The 12077-nt window shown below is 40.4% G+C and overlaps 4 protein-coding genes across 12 annotated transcripts; 2 read left to right on the top strand and 2 right to left on the bottom strand.

Annotated features, from left to right (window-relative positions):
• Nucleotide 1: 1 nt before the first annotated feature.
• LOC116926518 (probable endonuclease 4) lies at nucleotides 2-3041 on the bottom strand. 5 transcript variants are annotated; one of them, XM_032933448.2, is made up of 7 exons: nucleotides 2741-3041; nucleotides 2291-2647; nucleotides 2097-2222; nucleotides 1862-2032; nucleotides 1461-1799; nucleotides 1156-1405; nucleotides 2-224 (listed from the first exon to the last, which is right to left on the bottom strand). In XM_032933448.2, the coding sequence occupies exons 1-6, from the start codon at nucleotides 3039-3041 to the stop codon at nucleotides 1203-1205; spliced, it is 1497 nt and encodes a 498-aa protein (XP_032789339.2). In that variant the 3' UTR covers nucleotides 2-224; nucleotides 1156-1202. The 5 variants fall into 5 exon arrangements, with proteins under 5 accessions (XP_032789339.2, XP_032789340.2, XP_045031930.1 ...); XM_032933449.2 differs by having other exon boundaries at nucleotides 2-303; XM_045175995.1 differs by having other exon boundaries at nucleotides 2-1020.
• LOC116926505 (SET and MYND domain-containing protein 4) lies at nucleotides 3013-5909 on the top strand. The gene is made up of 4 exons (XM_032933429.2): nucleotides 3013-3160; nucleotides 3351-4166; nucleotides 4396-4517; nucleotides 4705-5909. Exons 1-4 carry the CDS (start codon nucleotides 3013-3015, stop codon nucleotides 5716-5718), a joined length of 2100 nt encoding a protein of 699 aa, XP_032789320.2. The 3' UTR covers nucleotides 5719-5909.
• Nucleotides 5910-6125: 216 nt separating this feature from the next.
• On the top strand, nucleotides 6126-9302 carry LOC116926502 (hepatocyte growth factor-regulated tyrosine kinase substrate). Its single transcript, XM_032933425.2, has 11 exons — nucleotides 6126-6285; nucleotides 6499-6583; nucleotides 6644-6719; nucleotides 6786-6974; nucleotides 7035-7184; nucleotides 7247-7371; nucleotides 7435-7639; nucleotides 7705-7905; nucleotides 7968-8175; nucleotides 8236-8873; nucleotides 8935-9302. The coding sequence occupies exons 1-11, from the start codon at nucleotides 6249-6251 to the stop codon at nucleotides 9115-9117; spliced, it is 2097 nt and encodes a 698-aa protein (XP_032789316.2). The 5' UTR covers nucleotides 6126-6248; the 3' UTR covers nucleotides 9118-9302.
• A 228-nt stretch (nucleotides 9303-9530) lies between these two features.
• Nucleotides 9531-12058, bottom strand: LOC116926524 (phosphoribosyl pyrophosphate synthase-associated protein 2). Of its 5 annotated transcripts, XM_045176002.1 has the most exons (9): nucleotides 11782-12051; nucleotides 11581-11671; nucleotides 11398-11517; nucleotides 11115-11224; nucleotides 10630-10808; nucleotides 10390-10509; nucleotides 10174-10326; nucleotides 9765-10111; nucleotides 9531-9704 (listed from the first exon to the last, which is right to left on the bottom strand). In XM_045176002.1, the coding sequence occupies exons 1-8, from the start codon at nucleotides 11939-11941 to the stop codon at nucleotides 9806-9808; spliced, it is 1239 nt and encodes a 412-aa protein (XP_045031937.1). In that variant the 5' UTR covers nucleotides 11942-12051; the 3' UTR covers nucleotides 9531-9704; nucleotides 9765-9805. The 5 variants fall into 5 exon arrangements, with proteins under 5 accessions (XP_045031937.1, XP_045031939.1, XP_032789350.2 ...); XM_045176004.1 differs by having other exon boundaries at nucleotides 9531-10111; nucleotides 11124-11224; nucleotides 11782-12058; XM_032933459.2 differs by having other exon boundaries at nucleotides 9531-10111; nucleotides 11782-12049.
• Nucleotides 12059-12077: the final 19 nt, after the last annotated feature.

Below are 12077 nucleotides of genomic sequence, written 5' to 3' on the forward strand. Positions count from 1 at the left end.
GCGCGTTTCTTTGTTTGTATAATCCCACGCATAAACGGAATAACAAGTTCATTCACAGAGTGATGTAGGTGCAGATAAGCACTTCACTTTATCCCCCTTCTATTGTATACAACAACAAAAAAATCATGCTGGTAATCAAGTTGAAATATTGGACAATATTCGTTGGATGCAAATTGCCATCACGCAAATTGGAATTCCCCGGCTTACGAACCTTGTTGTGCGCGCTAAAACAAAAATCAAACCGTTTATGCAAAATGCGTAAACCAGGTCAGCACAGAAGCCATGGAACAGGTTTTCTTTTTCCTTTTTTAAAATAGCAGTTTAGAAAAAGCTTTAGGCAGATTGACCAGACTTTCTCCAATTAAAGATTTATGGTTAAGGTGCGGGCATTGGACTGATCGAAACCAACTACAACGCCCAACGAATCCAAAAAAGGATGTCTCAGAAGAATATTACAATACGATCCATTATTTGTGACCAGAACTTTGATTAAGTGTCTCAAAAGTTCCTCCGCAGGTGCATGTCTTTTTTTTTGCGTCGTACACGGTATCTTTACGCAACTACGCTAATGTGGTTAGGCAACCCGAAATTTTACTGTTCGTCTTTCTGGTTTCTTGAGCAATATTTCAAGGTTGCTTGACCACTTTTACGTAAGTACTCGAGTACTCCGTACATCTACATAATGTGAAAACACAGAAAAACGCTCTATTGTCGACAAGGGCTTTACTTTAAACCTCTTGGATCCATTTGATCTCCAGACCTCCCCAAAACGGAAAGAAGAAATCTCGTAACCTTAAAAGCCTGATTCCGATGAACGCAAATAATAAAACGTAGATCTACTAAATAAATACAAAATTTTCAATTGTTTAAAAAGAATTCCAGGCCAAACGCAAAGTACGACGCCTTAGGGAAAACCCAATTAGGCAAGGACGAATCAGAAGTTCAATATTTACGTCAAAAGTCAAGAACCTTTGGCATCGAGAGGTTTATCCCTTTAGAATGTCGTTACTGGAAATCCCACTGAAATAATTTGCGTATTTAGCATCTTATTTTAAAATTTATCCCGATATCTAGAAAGTTGAAATTCAACGTTGCCTAGCTTCTTGTCAACAGCGATTTTTCTTTTTTTTACGAGATTACTTTATTAACACGTACCTTTCCTGGGTGATGGAAATCCGAGATAAGCAGACGCGATTTGGTATTCAGGCGCAAATCGTACCAGATTGCGCAAGAGATTTCAATAGTAAGATTTCCTGTTTGTAGTGATCATCGCTGATGAAGGGGGTTTCTAGTACCACGGGAATATCACGAAATCGAGGGCAATTAATAATTCTTCGGAAGCCTTCAATGCCAATTTTTCCTTTGCCAATGGATGCGTGGCGATCGCGATGACATCCCACCTCACCTGTAAAGTATCAATAGTAACACCAATGGCTGGCATAAAATATGCAATATAATACCTTCAGAATCGTTGAGATGTACAGCGACAAGATAACGGAAACCAATAACGCGCTCAAACTCCTCCAGGAATGAGTCGAATCCTTGACGAGTCGCCAGATCATATCCTGCGGCTAACGCATGACACGTATCGAGGCAAACTCCTATTCTTGAGTGGTCAAAGACTTGCTGGATGATTTCAGCCAAATCAGAAAAATCGCCTCCGATTGTGAAACCCTGACGACACATGTTCTCCAGGACAATACTGACTTTTGAACCTGGTGTTTGATCGTGCACCCAATTGATGCTATCACTAATGGATTTAATAGCTTCCTCACGTGAACCTTTTCCACAGCTCGATCCTGAAGATTGTTTTTATTGGCATTTAATTACTGGGAGTCATTGAACTATGCAAGAGTCTCACCTGGATGGATGTTGTAGTACAATATACCAAGTCGTTCACATCTCTGGACCTCATCAAGCAGGTTTGCTCTGCTTTTAGCTAAAACAGTGGGATCGTTGCTACCACAGTTCATCAAATAGGAGCCGTGCGGCAGTATGAGATGAGGAGAAAAATTGTTTTCAGCACAAGCAGCTTATATAACGAAACCAAAATTTAGTGACAGATGCAAGTGTACAGCTTTTATTTAGGTAGTCACCTTTGAAACGCTCGACAGTACCATTTTCCATTGGTTTTGAAACCCACTGACGCTGATTTTTCACAAACAAAGCAAAACTTGAAGCACCTATATTCATAGCATTTTTTATGGCATTTTCCAATCCACCTAAATATATATTTGGCAAATTATTTTTAAAAAACCTTTACAGATTGAACAACAACAAAAAAAGTTACCTGCTGCTGAGATGTGGGCACCTAAAAAAATTTTGTTATCATACTTGATTGTTCCATTCCATGGGCTAGGTCCATCTTCTCGCTTGATGGATGGCTTGTTAATCGGGATTACAATTTCAGGAATTACCATCTCTGGTTTGGGAACAGTACTTTTTGTCACACTTGTTTCTGAAGCTGTTTTTGCTGATTTTTTGGCTTTTTCCTTTATAACTTTAGAAAGTTTTCCATTTCCCTTTAAATCTTTGTGGGCTGATCCTTCACTCCTGGCCTTTCTACTTTTTGATTTTGAATTTGCCAAGCCGGAATCCGGATCACAAGTTTCTTCTTCAGTGGGTTTTTCTTTCTTATATGGCTTATCTGTAGAAATTGCAATTATCCATATTTATATCTATTAAACAACTGGCAGAGTAAGAATGCACAAAAACACACATCAAACAAACCATGTGTTACCTTCATCAGTAAAAGGAAATGAATTCTCATTACCTTTCGATTCTGCTTTGACAACAGAAATTTTTTTAGGTGTTTTCAGTGTTTCAGATTCTTTGGAGAAATTATCTGTCGATAAGGCAGCGCTTTGCTCAACAGATGAGCTTAATTTTCTTTTGATGGCACTTCTCGTAACCCTTGGGACAGGTTCTCCGATAATAGAATTAGTTTTACTAGCCATTGTATTGTAATGATAAAAGAGCGATTTTGAGAGCGAACAAATATTTCGAACGAACATGTTTGTCACCAATGCGAGCCTCCTCATGTCACCGTTAGATGAACCGCATCACTTCCTGCAGACGAAACCGATTTGTTTATCTTGTGTGGGGTTTTGTTTTAATGTTAAATACAAAAATAATCTTCCGTTCCTCGTCCATAATATAGGTATGTGATAAAAAGAGCTGCACGAATTTTATTTCATATCGTAAGCGTCTTATTTATGACCTGTTTGTTTCGGCTGGGATACAACATTTTTGCATCCAATTTGGCACTATATCTTTCCCCGCGAAGCTGGTGTTTAGTTTCAGCCAAAACTTCCTCATAATTCTACCTTTCAACATTTTTTTTTATATAGGAAGTTTTCCAGACATGAACTTTGATGCTATGTTTCTCAAGATCTCCCATGATCTTAGAAAAATGGGAGATGGTAGAGATATATCAAACTGGTTTTCTGTTTGCTCAACTGATACACAACGTGTCTCCTTTGTTATGGGACTGGAAGTAGTAAAAGCTTGTTTTCAAGAACACCTTTACCTTTCCAAGCAAGAAATCTCTGTACCTTGCAAGTCTGAAAATTTATCTGCTAGCCATTGTATTGCAGGAGATAATTACCACAAGAAGAAGCTTATGAGGAAATCAATTTCCTCTTATAATCAGAGCATTCTTGTTGGAGAAGGTGAAGCATTAGCCCTGGCTTACGCCAATCGATCGGCCGTATTTTATGACATGGCAGATTGGCTCCATTCACTAAGAGATATTCAACTTGCATTTGACCATGGCTATCCAAGGCACTTGGAGCACAAGCTGCGTGAACGACAAGGTAGCTGCCTGCTAGAATTGGGATACATTGGTCAATCATTCACTAGCTTCAGCCTTGCCAAGGATTTGCTTACCTTGTCTCCGAACGCTCAACAAAAAGTCGTTGACATCGCCTTGAAACTAAAACAGATAAAAAACAAACAAAAGAAATCAAAAAAATTGGGAGTGGAGGACAATGCATCAATGTCAACTGTCAAGTCAATCGAGCAAGAAATAATTAAGAAGAGGAGATCGGCGCCCGATTTGCATCGTGCTAAGAACCCTCTCTTACCCAGCGCTTCAGCATCAGTTGAACTAATGGATACTGCGGATCGAGGTCGTTGCCTTGTTGCTACTGAAGACCTCCAAATAGGTAACGCCCCATCGTTCGCATGTCCCCGGCTCCTAACCGCCACACTAATCGCGTGTTCCCGAAGTTCGTGAAGTTTCATTGACACTAACAAAACGAGTGTCATCTGCATGTGGAGAGCCAAAAAGATGAAGCTGTAATGGTGTGTGCTGGTACGTAGGTTTCTGTAAATATCGGTTTCCACACAGCTTTTATCATTTTGTTTTAATGAGCAAAATGTTAATGTGTCCAGGTGCTACTATCATCGTGGAGAAGGCGCACGCTTCTATACTACTGGAGGAGTTCAAGGAATCCCATTGCCATCATTGCCTCCACTGGACACTGGGGCCTGTACCTTGTCACCAGTGCTCTCAGGTAACCTTTGGACTTTTTCAAGGATCTATTCACAGTTTTCTGATACCCATTAATCGAAAAAATCGACCGCGTACGTCAACTAAATGCGTTGTGAAACAGCTTTTGAGATTGATTGTTGTACAGTAGACGTACGTACCTGAAATTGAAAGGGTACTTTTTATCTGAGGTATTTTCTACCTGTTATTAGGTGGGATTCTGTACAACATTGTGCCGTGACGAATCTTGGGCAAGCTATCACCAATACGAATGCGGGTTGTTGGACTTGCTGTATCGCTGCACGCGTGATGTCAACACAGGTCAACACGGACTATTGGCGCTGCGCACAATTCTTAAGGCGGGCAAGCAGAAAATTTCCATCGAGCAGGCGAAATCTCCCGCATGTAGAAGTTCTGCTGGAATGTTGTTTGACTCGGCCGACTATGGAACTGTTTATAGTCTCGTCAGTAACACGGCTCAGCGTTCCGAGGCAGATCTTTTCCGGAGGACAATTATGGCTGTCTATTTGACTAGTTTCATTCAGCAAGGTGATGGAAAAGAGCCTGATGTCGGGATGGCCACCGCTCTACTTCATCTTCTTCAAAGTTATCCTTGCAATGCCCATGAAATCTCTCATCTGGCTGTTCCCCTACCTTCTGAACCATGCTCGCAGAATCAGTTATTGCAATTGCAACAGGTTCGACCTTGTGAAGTTGGTGCCGCAATCATGCCCGTCGTGAGTCTCATGAATCACTCGTGCAATCCTAATGTTGTCCATGTCTCCTACGGTGATGTAATGGTCGTCAGAGTCATTCGCCGGATTCTCCAAGGAGAGGAAATCTTCGATAACTATGGCTACCATTATACTACCCATGATAGGAAAGAGCGTCAATTGAAACTTGGCCAGCAATACTTCTTCCGTTGCTATTGTCAGCCATGTGTAAAAGACTGGCCTCTCTATGGAGACACTCCGAAACTGGACAAGAGGTCAGACATATCGGATGCTCTAGTCAAGGATATTAACGACTTTAAGAGACTCGTATGTTACTTTCCGGAGGGTCCGGCCAAGCTGGAAGAATCGGTACGATTGTTCACTGGTTACTTAGATACCATTGAATCCGATCGATCGATCAGTCTTCCCGTCCAGGAGTATATCAAAGTCCAAGAAGTCCTGAAACACTGTTTTGCTCTTTTAGCTACTTTGAGTCCCCATCTTCTTGTTTGACCCAATGTTGGCAGATTTTGTTTGATGCGGATGTTACTACTCAAGCCTTTAGTATGATGGCCCCTTTTGCTTCTGAATGTAGCTTAGTTTACTTGTGTGTTTTTTGCAATGACATGAAGCACTTTGTAATTTTTAGCACTTGGTCGATTTTCACCTGGAAAATGAAATAAACAAGACGAGAACTGTCCTAAGTATAGTCTGCGTTCAAAAGTTCTTGTTATGAGCACAAATCTCAAACCTTTACATCGTAAATTATGCACATTTAGAAAAAAACAAACAAACTTACGAACCTCGCCTTCAGCAGAGTCATAGTCCTGGAACACAACAGATAAAAAGTATGTCCGGTTCGAATACCGCATTTCACAAGACTCACAACTCACAAGTGAGATCTAGTTGCTGTTTAGGCCATACCGTCTAACAATAGTAATCAGTGATCAGCTGGCTACCCTTGTGTGTCATCGGTGAAATTGTTCAAGAGGCGTTTTTTTTTTCTTTTCTAGCAACAGACGAGTCGCAAATATTTCTCAAGGATGTTCCGATCGACTTCAGAGTTTGACAAGCAGCTAGGTATGCAATTTCTACATTTATTTTTTTTTTTACTCAAATGAGATTAAAGTGAACTTGTAAGGTTCCGCACTCAGTTCGTACATATACGGTTTCGTCATTCCTCATTTCCTATTGTGTATTCAACAAAAAATGTCTGAGCTAGAAGTAGCGCTAGGCAAGATGTGTTTAATGCAGACAAAATATCGAAGTATTTACTTAATGTTTTTGTTACAGAGAAGGCTACTAGTCATTTGCTGCTCGAACCAGATTGGCAGTCAATCATACAAATATGTGACATCATTTGCCAAGGAGATTGCCAGTATTGCTATCAAAAGTTAACAGCTTGAAATGGGGACTAAGAATTTTCTTTCTTTTGCAGGCCAAAATATGCCATCACTGCCATTAAAAAGCGTTTCTACAATCAAAATCCATATGTGGCACTATATGCACTTCAAGTACCAATGTTAACAACACAATGACTCAGAACCTGAAATAACCATGTTATCTAATCATATCGTTAGGTGCTGGAGTCTGTGGTAAAGAACTGTGGTTCTCCTATCCACGAAGAAGTGGCCTCCAAAGCTTTCATGGATGAGCTTAGGGAAATGGTACACAAGACTACCAATGATAAAGTGAGAGCAAAAATCTTGGAGCTCACCCAAACTTGGGCTTTTGCTTTTCGAAATGCTCCAAAATACAGCATAATACCGGTAAAGTCCAACATGTACTGAATACATAAATGGTTTTATTTATGTAACTGCTTCCATCAGGATACACTTAACATTCTGAAAGCAGAAGGATATACTTTCCCTACGCTGCGAGAAAGTGACGCTATGTTTGCTGCAGATCGTGCACCAAACTGGAGTGACGGAGACAATTGTCATCGTTGCAGAGTCCAGTTTTCTGTAATTGTTCGTAAGGTACTCAAATATTCGACGCTTTTTCTCTGTTGGATTTCAATCATCCGTTGCTTTTTCACTAGCACCATTGCCGGGCATGTGGACAAGTCTTCTGTGGTAAATGCACGCCCCGTAGCTGCACACTGCCAAAATTCGGCATTGAAAAGGAAGTGCGCGTTTGCGAGGATTGTTTCGACAAACATAATTCGTAATGTCTCAATCCTTGTACTCTGTAAAGATTTCCTTCCTAATACTATTGGCATTCTCCTAGTGATGGCAGACCGGGAAGAGATGAGTCGGATTCATCAAGCAAGCCAACGGAGCTGAAAGCTGAGAAGAGTCGCAAAGAAGAGGAGCTAAAATTACAGGAAGAAGAGGAGCTACAACTCGCTCTAGCTTTGTCTCAATCAGAAATTGAGCATAAAAAGCAAACTGGAAAGACGCATACACAGCGTACTTATTCATCTCCAGTGAAAGTAAGTCGAATGGGTGTCAGTCAATGTTTGGGTTGCCAAACTAACAACTTCTAACATTTTTCTAGGAAAGCCAGCCGTCTAAAGTGACAGCTTCAGAGATTGAAGATCCAGAGCTGGCCCGCTATTTGAACCGCTCCTACTGGGAACAAAAGCAACAAGAAAAGGATAGTCGAGAGAAAGACGTAGAAGTTCCAATTTACCCTAGCGCTCCGGTTACCGCTGTAGGGCCATTGTCACCGACCAACAACGGCATGAAAACCGTAGAAGTATGCAAATTCGTCACCAAATCCAACTATCTTATTTACTAATCTTCATACTGTTGCAACAGAGATACCAAAATGGGGAAACGGATGAAGTTGATGAATTCTGTTCAACCTTGAGCAGTCAATTGGATATCTTTGTTAACAGAATGAAATCGAATTCTAGCCGTGGAAGAAGTATTGCCAACGATTCTTCCGTTCAAACACTTTTTCTCAACATTACAACAATGCATACTCGGCTCATGCAATATATTCAGCAGCAAGAAAGCGCCCGGGGTAGGTCATTAATTCAAAAAACTGCACGAATGTAGATTAATTGTCATTGCTTCTTTCCAGTCTATTACGAAGGATTACAGGATAAGTTAACGCAAGCGAGAGATGCTCGTGCAGCTCTTGATGCGTTGCGTGAGGAACACAGTGAAAGAATTCGTCGTGAGGCTGAGGAAGCTGAACGCCAACGTCAGATCCAAATGGCTCAGAAGCTCGAAATTATGCGTAAAAAGAAACAAGAATACTTGCAGTACCAACGCCAACTGGCCATGCAGAGGATGCAAGACGAGGAGAGAGAAATGCAAATGCGTATGGAGCAACAAAAACAAATGTATCAATTACGGGGCCAGATGCCGATGCCCGGAATGGCAGCAATGCCACCTGGACAAATGCCGCCCGGTATGCCTGGCTATCCACCTCAGCAAGCACATCAGCATGGTCCATACATGGGCCCACCCCAACACTCCGGCTATCCAGCTGAAATGTATCATCCAATGCCAGGACAGTATCCTGTTCCTGGGATTCATCCTGCTGGACCAGCGCCTGGTGTCCATCCGGCAGCTCCAATGCCTGGCGGCCTTCCTCTTATGGCTGGACCCAATTATGGTCCTCATCCAGGTTACCAACCGTATCCACAACAACAACAGATGCAACAACCACATCCCGGTATGCATCAGTATGCACCTCATCACCAGCAGCAGCAGGTAATGCGATTTTTTCATTTTTAAACCGATAACGTGATTTACATTTTTTACGTTTTCTTAGCAACCGGCCTCTGCACCGGCAGCTGGTCCTGGTCAATATGCCCCTCCCCCTCAAGCGATGATGATGGGTCAATCGCAACAGCAGATGCAACAACACCATCACCAACAGCAACAGCCCCAGTTACAACAGCAGCAATCTAATGTTCCACAGCCTGCTGTCGCCGAACTGATTTCGTTCGATTAGGGTTTACGTAATATCGAACATTCCGATTTCCGCAGCATTATCGTTAACTCACTGTGGTCTTCATGCCAGGATGATTTCCTTTGCTTTACAGAAGATTAAGTTAGTGCCCCATTGTCGCTGGTTGATATTTAGCTCTTGTTGTTTAAACATCTATAATTAGGTTAACAATACATCTAATAATCGGCGATCATTGAAATATTAAATGTAGTGAGTACTAACATACTTAGTGCACTGATATAGTATTTTTGTTCGTTCTGTGTGTCGTGCCTTTTTATTTTTTGCAGCCAGAAAATCCCATTTTTCAGATGATTTCAACCAATTCACGAAGAGGCGTGCTTATCAGTATGTTACCAATGAGTTGCTCAGCGATAAAAGTTAGCAATACATTGATTACACAAAAAACGACAATAATCTTTAATTTTGCTGTAACATTTGTAATGTAACTTGAATGGAGTGCAGGGTGTTTAAATGATATTCGCCTATGGAACCGAGACTAAAACAAAGGTTTCACAGAAATTTCCATACTTTTTTCCATTAGCTTACTTTTTTTGAAAATTAGTTTCTCATTATTTTTATTTTGTTTTTACCTATGATGAAGTAAGCTAGAGAATGATTACTTCAACGGAAACTATAAATTGTGTTCATACCAAGTTAATTTTAAGGCCCAGCAATCGTAATTTTCTTCTTCTTAATCTTCAAGCGTGACGTTGCGGAACAGGTAGGACATGGATTCTTTGTTGTGGATACGACGAATAGCTTCCGCCAAGAGAACGCTAATGTCAACTGTTTTGATTTTATGGCACTGCATCTTTTGTATCTCGTGCGGAATCGTATTGGTAACTACGACTTCATCGATTGGTGAATCTTCAATCAGTCTTGGAGCATCTGACGATAGTAAACCATGGGTTGCCATCACATAAATTTTGTAGGCGCCTCGTTCCTTCAAGACTTCAGCGGCCGCCACGAAAGATCTAACATCGTCAATCATGTCATCCTATTTTTAAAAGGGAGGTAGAAATTATGCATCTCGTAATAATCCGCTAATTTGATACATACCACCATAATAGCGATCCTGCCACCGACGTCTCCAACTACATTGATTGGAGGTTTTTCTTTAGCAGTCATGACTGGCATTCCACGAGCAGCATCCATAGTGCGACTGCGTAGTGTTGGGGGAGAATGTCTTCCATCAACCATGTCTGACTCGGCCTTGACAAATGAATGGAATTTGTTCACTGGTTAGCGGCTGGCTTTATATTAAGAGTTCCTTACTTCCTTCTGTTCACCGTGAATGACAGCTATTCCCAGACGTAGGCGCTCAGCGTATGAGGTTGCCTTCTTAGCTGATCCTGGATCGCGGGCTACAATAACAGCATTCCTAAAATCTGGGATCTAAGAATAAAAAAAATGAATATGAAAAATAAAAGCTAAGGTAATAAAATAAAATAATAATAAATAAACAATTTCAAGTTTGCAGAAAAGTATGTTAGGAAAAGTAGTACGACAACTTACGGATTCTTGAATGTATTGAAGAAGAAAGGGTGAAGCACGAAGGTTGTCGACTGGACAATCGAAGAAACCCTGAATTTCTTTTTGATGCAGATCCATGGTGATGAGATGATTTAATCCCGAGCGGCACATCATTTTTGCTACTAGTTTGGATACGATGCACCCTCGCTTGCGCATCTTACCTGCATCCGAGGATTGCGAGTGGGGAGGAAAGGAATTTAAAAAAGAAATATTTTACGTGAAATTAAACTCTGAATGAAATCGGACACGTACAACACGAGTTAATCGGATGAAGCAAACTAAATGGACGGAAATACATAGTGGTAGTATGTGAACTACTGAAGTTTCTACGTGCAAGGAAATGGCTACATGAGTTTTGATTAGTCATGCAAATCTACGTGAACTTCTAAAAATGTGAACTCGATTGAACGTTGAAGGTCCTTTTCACATAACGAGGGGAAACTAAAACGGATAAATAAAAAGATTACACTGTTTACTGTAGGGTAGATAGGGGATGACACCCACAATGCTGCGTGCTGACGACGTTTTGCAAGCGTAGGCCATAATCAGTAGTTCCATAATATTGTTGTTGACATCTCTAAAATATTCACAAAATTTATGAAGTATTGTGTGTTTCAAACAAAAAATATAAAATTTAGTTTAGTTTTTTTCATTGATGTTTGAAGACATAATTTCTAAAAGGATACATCCTCAAGTTTTTAAAAGTGAATACAATTTGTGTGCTAAAATAAAGAAAACAAAAGCATTTACTTGGTTCCTGTTTGAATGATGTACACATCTTTTCCTCTAACGGAATCAGCAATATCAACCATAGTCTCACGGTTAGTCTTGTGATAAATCGAAGCAGCACCAACCTTGATGCCCAACCGCCTTATTGTAAGGAATGCATCAAGTCATCATCAATAAGATTTTTTAAAATATATAATTCTATACTTGGCGATAAGATCAGCCAGCTCAGGATGGGAATTTCCAGTTATGACCATGAGCTCGCCAACTTTACTGCGATCCATTCTTGAAAACTGTACTGCACACACAAAAAAAAAACAATCATAAAAAACGACCACTCAAATAAACATAAGTGAAACCAAGTTTTTACAATGCTTTATTAAACGGAAACATTTCTTACTCGCTAACCTGTAAACTGATGAGAAAATACTGCAACAATAGATTTTTCGTTGAGACAGAGAGAAATGTGAAACGACAAGAATGACGTGTAAAACAACTTATGGCGGTCGTCTGTTGCCGTACCCGATAAGAGAGTACGATTTGCCAGCTGAGAGCTGACTGAAACCATGCAACTGAACGTTGAATTTTTAAATGTTTTTACTATTACATTGAAGTTAAGTTAGCATTATTTTATTATTTGTAAAAGATAAGTATTCGATGAGTCAAGAATTCAAATGTTGATGCCACTGTAACTGTTTTTTAAG

The sequence above is a fragment of the Daphnia magna genome, linkage group LG7 (genome assembly GCF_020631705.1).
Source record: "Daphnia magna isolate NIES linkage group LG7, ASM2063170v1.1, whole genome shotgun sequence".
Classification (NCBI taxonomy): Eukaryota; Metazoa; Arthropoda; class Branchiopoda; order Diplostraca; family Daphniidae; genus Daphnia; species Daphnia magna.

Coding starts and splice junctions, on each gene's coding strand:
- LOC116926505 (XM_032933429.2), top strand. CDS start 3,013: ATGTTTGTCACCAATGCGAGCCTCCTCATGTCACCGTTAGATGAACCG. Junction 3,161..3,350: donor GTTCCTCGTCCATAATATAG/GTATGTGATAAA, acceptor TTTTTTATATAG/GAAGTTTTCCAGACATGAAC. Junction 4,518..4,704: donor CTTGTCACCAGTGCTCTCAG/GTAACCTTTGGA, acceptor ACCTGTTATTAG/GTGGGATTCTGTACAACATT.
- LOC116926518 (XM_032933448.2), bottom strand. CDS start 3,041: ATGAGGAGGCTCGCATTGGTGACAAACATGTTCGTTCGAAATATTTGT. Junction 2,648..2,740: donor ATTTCCTTTTACTGATGAAG/GTAACACATGGT, acceptor CAATTTCTACAG/ATAAGCCATATAAGAAAGAA. Junction 1,800..1,861: donor GTACTACAACATCCATCCAG/GTGAGACTCTTG, acceptor AACAATCTTCAG/GATCGAGCTGTGGAAAAGGT.
- LOC116926502 (XM_032933425.2), top strand. CDS start 6,249: ATGTTCCGATCGACTTCAGAGTTTGACAAGCAGCTAG. Junction 7,640..7,704: donor CTTATTCATCTCCAGTGAAA/GTAAGTCGAATG, acceptor ACATTTTTCTAG/GAAAGCCAGCCGTCTAAAGT. Junction 8,176..8,235: donor GCAGCAAGAAAGCGCCCGGG/GTAGGTCATTAA, acceptor GCTTCTTTCCAG/TCTATTACGAAGGATTACAG.
- LOC116926524 (XM_045176002.1), bottom strand. CDS start 11,941: ATGGTTTCAGTCAGCTCTCAGCTGGCAAATCGTACTCTCTTATCGGGT. Junction 11,225..11,397: donor ATCATTCAAACAGGAACCAA/GTAAATGCTTTT, acceptor TGAATATTTTAG/AGATGTCAACAACAATATTA. Junction 10,510..10,629: donor TTCAATACATTCAAGAATCC/GTAAGTTGTCGT, acceptor TTTTATTCTTAG/ATCCCAGATTTTAGGAATGC.